Here is a 9,348-nt window from a genome sequence, read left to right as displayed (position 1 = left end):
GTGTGAAATAAGTAATGGGAACGTTAAGTGCGAGTGTTTTACCTTTGCCGCAGCCAGTCTGACAACTCTGTTTGACAAACGGCTGATGTGTCGTGTATAGAAAGTGGTACCATTCTCAGCTGCACTAGCAACATGCTCACAAACTGGGCACTATACTCTAGGACACACGCCAAAAACGCTGGCGTCAGCTGGAGTTAGCATATTCTTTGTTTCATCATAATAAAAAAAACAGTAATTTCAGTTCGTACCTACATAGATAAAACTAATAATTTCTTCGAGGAATATATTTCTGAAAAAGAGAATACAATATCCATCCCAGACGTAACTTTGACAACTATGATTTGTAAAATAAAAAAATAAATAAATAATAAGCAAGCTCAACATATGATATGAAACAATTGAAAAGACATACCATGACGTTAAGACTTATTTACAGAGACTGAATGTCTTTCTATTACTCATAACATATTTTTAGATTTCATATGTCCCGATTTTTGAACAACACTACAGCACAGTCTAGTACATACAGTCACGAAGCGTGAGGTGATTTTTTGCATTTCTCGCGATACAATGCTCCAAGCGGTTAGCATCTGAGGGTACTAGAAAAAATAGACTGTTCGATAGTAGCGATCCTAGTGGCTAGCAACTAAAGTTCAACTGTCATTGGATGCATATTCTCTACGTATTGAGCTTCGTGACTGTATGTACTAGACTGTGACTATAGTCTACAGTAACTGTCTCTTTCTTAGAATTATCTTTTTGTTGTGGAATAAGAATTGTTTATCCTGTCCACTAGCTTAATTTTCAGTGGAGTCAGAGTTTTTATAACAAAATCCACCATAAACTTAATTTTCTGTTCGGAGTCTCCTCCGAGTATCTTGAATCTTCTCAGCAGTAAAGACATTGTACTCTTGATTTCCAGCATAGCGAATTTCTGACCTGGAACAAAGACAACGCAGTGCTCATAGTATATAAATCATCATTCCTAGTTACCTTGCCACGTTGAGATCCCACATTTTCCAAATATTCAGTATATAATAGCTCAGCATAAAAATAACAGCCAATATGATATCAGTTGACTTTTAAAGATTATCTTCCCTATATTAACATTCCAAAGAGTATTTTAAATGTTATGTTATTACCACAGTCTACTATATACAGTCACGAAGCTTGAGTTTTGAGGGTCCTAGAAACAATAGACTGTGCCAGTACTATTTTGCATTGCCTGTAATGAGGCGATATTAGCGATCCTAGTGGTGAGCAACTATCTAATGTTTGCATATTTACTACGTATTGAGCTTCGTGACTGTATATACTAGACTGTGTTATTACTGTTATTAGTCATACACGAAACATTACTTAAAGAGAGACATAAAATACTCGTATTGTTTTCAAAACTTCTGTTTAGACAGCTGTGGTGTCATCTGCCATATTTAACTATCTCTCAAATGAGTTAACTGCCTAAAATCCTACATTTAAATTTAACAGATTGTCGGTTAAGAGAAACCAGTGTTGAAGACATGAAAAATCAATATTTAACAAACTATTTAGAATTGAACATTCGTTTAAATGTTGTAACAATAGCTACTTGGAGAAGCCGGCCATAAGAGTGATATCTAGGGACAGGCAAACTATTAAATTCCATATTCTAAACATTGCTGCTAGGTAAGAGAACAAGGATTTTGCGATGTGTTGAATGCAATTAAAGAAAAAAGTTAATATTTCTTAATATTTTGAAAGAATCTTCATATTTCGTAAAAAAAAAGATTCACATTTTTTTATATTTGCACGATTTTTTTTCCTCCGTTAATATTTCTGTAACTGCCACTGAACTTGGCTTTACAAACATTACAAAGGGACAGTAGAGATGTTTAGCAGGAAACATTTCGAAAATCCAAGTCTCCCATTCCACCATGTTCCCGAATACCCAAGGACAAGTGAAATCTCCAAATTTTCTTTTACAGTAGAGTTATTGAGCTCGTAGTATCAATTATTCGAGAAATCGAAATAAAATAAATGGTTTCTATTCCACCTTTTCCCATTCTTTCGAATCCAATGAAAATCTTTTCAGTGTCGCCATGTCTACTTTTATAATGTAAATTCATATTTTAAATGGATTTCGAAAATTAATTTTACTATCTACTTATTTTCTCCTCTTTTTGCAACGTCATGGGGTTTTCATCATACAAAACAGTATTATGGTAATTGATCGAAGGTGTAATACTTTGCCAGAAATATACATGGTTCGTCCAAGGAATCTATGGAGGAACTTCACGCATATGGGGGACGGAGTCTATCTGTGCCGGGGTGTATTGCGGGCAGTATCAGCTCGAGGCCGCTAAGGGGTAAGATGGCTCGTGGTAGAAGGTAGAGTAGGGTTCAGATAGAAATTATCCAATCCTTCAAACGATTGCTATATTAAAAGCCAGGTTATGAACCGACTAAACAGGAAGTAGTTGGCAGGGCGAGAGGAAAGTGCGGGTTAGAGGGGTAGCCTCTGCAGCGATGACACGTTGAGCATGAGGGGTTGGAAGGGAAAAGGAGAACGGAGCTTTTCATTGGACCTCACGTAAAAATGTCGTCTGCTAACGAAAATCTGGCAACGGAATCACGGAGACAGTGTAGCCAAACTTCCCAGTTCATTTGCAGTACCACGTGCATTACGAGTTGCATTTCGTACCAGCGTCATTAGCTCGTGCTTTCTTAAAACAGCAATTTTAATTACTAATATTTTTGATAGTGTTATCGAGAACTATAGACAGCAGTTATTTTAAACATATCGGTGACAAACGCTGAACATGCCTTGAATCTCGCGCCACTATGTGGCAATAGAGCTCAGAAAGAGAGCAACAGAACGTTGTTTCCGGTTTAGTCGGTTCATAACCTGGCTTTTAGTATAGCTTCGTTCAACCAATAACTCCCCTCAGAGCGGTCATTGGTCCCAGTCCTCCCACATACCACTTGCGCAGAGGTCTTGTTTCGTCTTTCTACTCTACAGATTCCTGGGACAGATCATAGATAAGTTGCTTGTGTTGTACTGTAACCAGCGTTGAGTCTAGCAATATAAGATTTTTTTTTTTTTGTTCTTTTCAGTGTAAAAATAAACCACCTAGTAGTTCTTGCATCCGGTTAAAGATTCGATAATGCTGACAAACCAATTAGCTATGCAAATTTATTGTATCATAACCTATTTGTTAGCTTATTAAATATAGACAAAACTATTAATCTCTAAAGATATATTTTGCGAATACTATTGTAAACCATATGAGCTATTCCATCTCAAATCGACCGAAATATAGAGAAAATTGACCTTACAATTTCTAAATACAATGCAACTTTTTTTGTCCGTAGAGTTTAAATTAAAAATATTTAAATTTATCGTATTTTCATAAAATTAGCAACTTTAAACTGTTGTAGCTCCGAAACCCTTTCACCCAATGATCAAAATCATGGTTTATTTTGATACTGAGAAATTAAAGTTTATATTGACATATAAACAGATTTTCTTACTTTTTAAGGAAATTGAGAAATTTAGATTTTTCCTCATTAAGACGCCTTTGCCAAGGAAAAAAATATTTTAAAAATATATAGTTAGATTCCGCATTGAAAGTACAAATAAACACATATTTTTTACTGATGGCACGTTGATAAGAAAGTATTGAAAATATCAAATAAAGAAAATAGATAGTACGCGTGTGAACTAACCAGCTGACTATGAGGCGGGAGCTAGCCTAGGCAAGCAAGGCCAGGAGACATAAACACGTCATGTGTCGTCTAGCAGCGCATGGCTGTGCTAGCTTTATCACAGGTTTTCATAAACACTGGAGTAAAATGACGCCCAACGCTCGCTTATCATCATCTCTCGGCCAGTGCATGCGGTACTGCGCCGTTCAAGTCTAGGCGTGTGAAAATAATTTATTTAATAACCTCGAAACTTATTGCCGTACCACTAAGCAAACAATGCCGAAGTTCTCTTAATAATGCAAGGTTTTTTCTAAATTTTTTTTTTACATTTTTACAAATGGGCAAAAAGCCTGAAAGTAAGTAAAATCAGATTATCTGTCGCTCTGTGTACAATAAAAATAAGGATTACTTCTTAACATAACCTACCAAATGTCAGCTTCAAAATAAGCTCCCGTTCAACGTTCTGCAGTAAATGGTTCCAGAGTTCTGAGCGCTGAAAGAGGCTTGTTTTTATAAAATACGCTAAATTTGTCGCTCAATAATATGAAAACCGTTTGACTTTCGATAGTATATTTTTGAAAATGCACTCCCCTCAGCACCTTGTATAAGTAGGGAAAAAATTAGAGTATAAAAAATACGATGTTTTGTAAAGAACGATTTCATATGGAATAGCCCATAAGGTTTAGGAACGAAGATATTTTAGTATTGAAATATTTATTTAATATTTCCATATTTTGCGAAAATAATTTTAATATTTTGACAACTTTTTTCATATTGTGTCGGTTTCAAGCGAAAACATAAAATAAAAGATTGAAGTAATTAAGAAGGAAGTATTTATGACACCCTTAAAATAATAGTGACTGCTCCCTGAATGCTGGCTCACGGGTCATGGGGATGTAGACTGTTTTTTAACATTTGGCTTTTGTGAAAAATTAGGTTGGCAATTCTAGCACAAAGGTATTACGCGCATCCCGTAAAAAGTGAACACAGTGTGTGTGGAACTGTTACAATTAACTGTGATTCAAATTGTATTGAGTGATGCAACATGTCTAACAATAAGTTGAGAAAAGCTAATAATGGAAACAGAGCGTTCAGAACTGGGTGGGAGCGTGACTTTTTTACGTTGAATAAAGACCACAAACTTCAGTGCTTAGTATGTCTTTAAATACTATCAGTTTTAAAGATGTACAACACGGGGAGACATTATATGGCATACCATAAAATTTCCAGAAACATGACTTTTTTATATTTTGAACAGGTTTTATGACAGACCAGTTTTGGCACCTTTCCATGGTTAGTATTTTAATTTAATGACAGTTACAAATTAAATAATTGATTAAATGGCGATCTTACTCGTGTTAATTATGTAAGCATGTGCGGCTTACACCTGTTTCGGTGCTACTTGACACCATCCTGAGAGCCTTCTGTGTCTCGGCGTCATCTCAACTTCGCTGCCTGTTGTGTGGATGCGTTCGTGTGATGAAGAGTTGTATCAAATAGTGTGTGTGTTCTGAAATTGATCTGTGTGTTGAGTATTTGATTAGGGTGTGTTTTAGTGTGTCTGTATATTTCATATTGTTCTAGTGTGTTTAGTTTATGGTTCTTGGGTTGTATGTGTAGGATTTCCATGTCTGTATTTATGTTATTGTAGTGTGGTTGGTATTAGATATGTGTTCGGCATATGTAGATGTATTGTGTCTTCTGGTTATTGCTTTAATGTGTTCTTTGTATCGGGTTTGGAATGATCTGCCTGTCTGTCCAATGTAGAAACTGTCGCAACTATTGCATATGAGCTTGTATACGCATGTGTGGTTGTATTTATTTGTTTATGTTATTTGTGTGTTGAGATATCTTTGTAGTGTGTTTTCTGTTCTGTATGCTATGTTGTATTTCTGTTTCCTGAATGAGGATGCGATCTTGTGTGTGTATTTTTGTTTTCGTATGTTAGTGTGATGTATTTCTTGTGTTCTTGTGTTTGTGTGTTTTTGTGTTTGTTGAGTTTTTGTTTTGTCTTCCTTATGATGTTGTCCATTATGTTTGGGCTGTAACCATTTTCTTGTGCTATGTATTTGATTGTGTTCACTTCTTCATTGTAATGTTGTTGGCTCATGGGTATGTTGAGTAATCTGTGTACCATTGTCCTGAATGCAGCATGTTTGTGTTGTGTGGGGTGATTAGATGTGTTGTGTATGTGCGTGGTGGTGGTGGTTGGTTTTCTGTATATTTTGAAGGTGTGTAAGATCGCCATTTAATCAATTACTTATATTCAAGTGTTAAAAGTATTGTACGAAAGATTCAACATGGAGTTACAAATTCTTACAAAAGTTAGCTAGATGGGAAGTGAGATAGATTGAAGCTAGCATCGAGAATGTCTCATTCTTGTGATTGTAAAATGAAAGTGGGGGAATAAGAGACGAAAACATGTAAAAGAATAAATGCGGATAATACTCACCTATACAATTCCTGGGACCTGCAGAAAAAGGTACATAAGCAAATGGGTGTCTGCCTGCACAATTTTCCGGAAGAAAACGATCTGGATCGAATCTGTCTGGATTAGGAAAGTAATTTGGATTTCGATGCAGTGTATACGGTAATACGCCAATATCGGCTCCAGCAGGAACAATGTAGTCGCCTGAAAGAACAAGAAATGTAGATATAGAATGAAGTGATCTTATTCTTTACTCTAGAAGTCTAGAGTTTGCAGATATTTTCACTTGTCGATGGTACTAACCAAAAGCCAGATTTTCGCTGAGTCTTCTTCCAAAGGCAGGGACACTTGGGTACAGGCGCAATGTTTCCTTAATCACCATCTCCAGGTACCTCATATTCTGAAGATCGTGAAATGTCGCATCACGATCAGAATCTCCAAAAATATCATATAATTCTTGAAAAGCTTTCTCCTGAAAATAAATTAAGTTATCATGATTTTCTACATATACAGTACATGTGAAACAGCGAAGCCTGCCCAAGCAATATACTTAGATACTCTTTCAATACCTTTTACATATCTTAAAATGTAATATATTTTATGCTCGACCATGCCGAAATGTAGTAATTATACACCTGGTAGCAGTCATTTAATGCATGTCATTAAAGTACACCTACTCATTAAAGTACAGGTGTTCAGCCAATGACAAGTCAGCTTTGTACCGTTATAAAACCTCAGCCAATGACAAGTCAGCTTTGTACCGCTTTAAAACCACAAGTATCGATTATTCTCGGATATGCAATCGAAAGAGAAAAGTCGCGGAGGCTGGAAATCCAATACTGTCGCAGAAGGTTATGTTCTGTTACTATAATAATTAGCGTTAATTGTAAATAATATTCAAATAAATTCAATTTGTCATCTCGTTTTTCAATGTCTAATTTAATTTCAATGTTATATCAAAGTTAATATTTAGTTTACTCTGTAGGTTCTTATAGGCTATCAAGGTCAATGTGGACATGTTCCTCGGAAAAAATCAATACTTTCGCGTCTGCGCACATCTCACAATTTACGAGGTATTGCTCAAGGTCAGTTAGATACAAATAAAATGAATAATTTCAAGTTAGAAATATGGTCGAGCATAAAAAGTCGTATGAAACTCGCCTATAATGGTAATTAAAAAGCTGGTATGAAAATTATGAAACTCGCTTGCGCTCGTTTCATAAACATCCATACTCGCTCCTTAATTATTATCATTATAGGCTCGTTGCATAATGTACTATTATGACAAGTTTTCAATTGGAGACATAATTCGGTAAATATTTTTAGAGATAAGAGAAACCTCTCTTTTAGTTTATTTTGCAACGGCTAAGATATATTAATTTTGGAAAGTCAGTCGGATAGATATCCTTAAGTATTAACATATTAATCTGGATATATTTGTGATTTAAACTTGTATTCACCCATACATGCTACATTCCCTGCCCATCTCAAACGTTTGGATTTAATGTTTCTAATTATGTCAGGCGATGAATACTATGCATGCAGTTCTGCGTTGTGTAACTTTCTCCATTTTCCTGTGACTTCACCCCTATTAGCTCCAAATATTTTCCTAACAATCTTATTATCCAATACCCTTAACCTCTGTTCCTCTCTCGAAGTGAGAGTCCAAGTTTCATAATCATACAGAACAACCAGTAATATAACTGTTAGAATAAATAAATAACCTCACTGTGTTAATAACTATAATTTAAATATTAACACAGCGAAGTTATCATTTATTTAATCTAAATAATTTACTAGTTCATCAGTAAATATCTTTAATATTAAGAAATAAGATCTGTGATTATTTGAAAAGACTTACCTGAACTTCTTGGTTTTTCGCCAGACTCCAGAGAGTGAAGGTCATGGCTGATGTTGTCGTATCATGACCCTAAGAAATAAGCATATAAATGTGTAATATTTGCTCACGTGTGTAAAATATTTATTAGTTTAAAAGGCTAAAGTAATTGTGAGACTATATTGCCTTTATACTGGCGTAATTTTTAATATTATAATGAAATAACACTAACTACATAATGTGTGTACACTGAGAAAACAAGACATTATCGATATCTTTAAGTTCAAACGCCTACCAAACTATAGAGTTGTCACCAAAAACGTACGATGTTTGTAAATTTAAATTTCCTCTCCCTGACTCTATTCAAATGCAAAACTCAAGAGAAATGCTAACAATTTGTCTCTGCTGTGGATGCACTTTTCTGGTTATGAAATTGATTATCGTATAAGATGTTCGGGATTTCATACACACTAGCAAAATAAGTGATTTCTTTTTTAATATATGGAAACTTTCAAAGTTTTGTTTTCAAGTTTAACAGAACGCCATTCGCAGCTCTGCATACATCAAGAGACATAATATTTTCAAGTGCGCTGATTCAACAGGTGTTATGTGACGTGAAAATTATTTAGGGCCAAATTAAAGAAGTACCTAATTTCTCACGCCTTCTATTCTGTAGGTGAATTCCAGTGGCAGTTCCTGGGGGGAGGGAAGGGAGGAACGTCCTCCTCACATTTTTCTTCTTTTGAAAGTAAATATCAAATTAAATATATGCCTTGAAATTCGAGGAAGATTCGATAACTTTTAAGTTCACAGCTATAAGAAAACTTCGGTTGATCGAGTTTTAAACGACGCGCACTCATGTGCTGCTAGAAAACTGTGAGAAGGATGCGAGATTGTTTGTGTGGAGGAAAGTCAATCCAGTCCTCCTTTACTGCAGTTAACATACATAGACAACAGCGCGCTAGCGGCCAGAGAAAGAAGCAGAGTTTTAAAGCAAGTAAATGAACGGAGAGGGAGGAGATCCTCCTCTGAATCAGCGCATGGGCGGGAAATAGAAACAGACTGGTCGTGCAGCAAGCTCGCTACCGCTGCCATCTAGCGATGCTGCATTCAACCAGATTATAACACATCTAGGAGGAGGCACAATAAAAACAGTTTTAACGCAAAGCTATGAAAGACATCATATAAATCTTTTTTAAATTATAAATCAAAATATATTATTCATTGCACTTTATATAAGCTACTATTCATGGTTTGAAACTTTCGAGGATATCTGAAAATTGAAGTTGGATTTATATAAAACAAAGAGGAAGTAGTTCTAAGTTAGTATCGCAGAGCTTTTTGACCCCTGAAATTCACTTCCATTCATTGTCTACTAGACAGGACAACATCCAAGTTG

The 9,348-nt window shown here is 35.5% G+C and overlaps 1 protein-coding gene across 1 annotated transcript in view; it reads right to left on the bottom strand.

Moving 5' to 3' along the window:
• Window positions 1–291: 291 nt before the first annotated feature.
• Window positions 292–9,348, bottom strand: part of LOC138695215 (uncharacterized) — a 101,038-nt gene continuing 91,981 nt past the window's right edge. Inside the window, exons 22-25 of the mRNA XM_069819675.1 lie at window positions 7,974–8,042; window positions 6,416–6,584; window positions 6,137–6,316; window positions 292–939 (exon numbers count right to left, since the gene is read on the bottom strand). Coding sequence (XP_069675776.1) covers window positions 752–939; window positions 6,137–6,316; window positions 6,416–6,584; window positions 7,974–8,042 — 606 coding nt within the window. The 3' untranslated portion in view covers window positions 292–751. The remainder of the gene's footprint in view (window positions 940–6,136; window positions 6,317–6,415; window positions 6,585–7,973; window positions 8,043–9,348) is intronic.

The sequence above is a fragment of the Periplaneta americana genome, chromosome 2, assembly GCF_040183065.1.
Source record: "Periplaneta americana isolate PAMFEO1 chromosome 2, P.americana_PAMFEO1_priV1, whole genome shotgun sequence".
In the NCBI taxonomy this organism is placed as follows: Eukaryota; Metazoa; Arthropoda; class Insecta; order Blattodea; family Blattidae; genus Periplaneta; species Periplaneta americana.
This window is presented reverse-complemented; position numbering and strand designations above follow the sequence as displayed.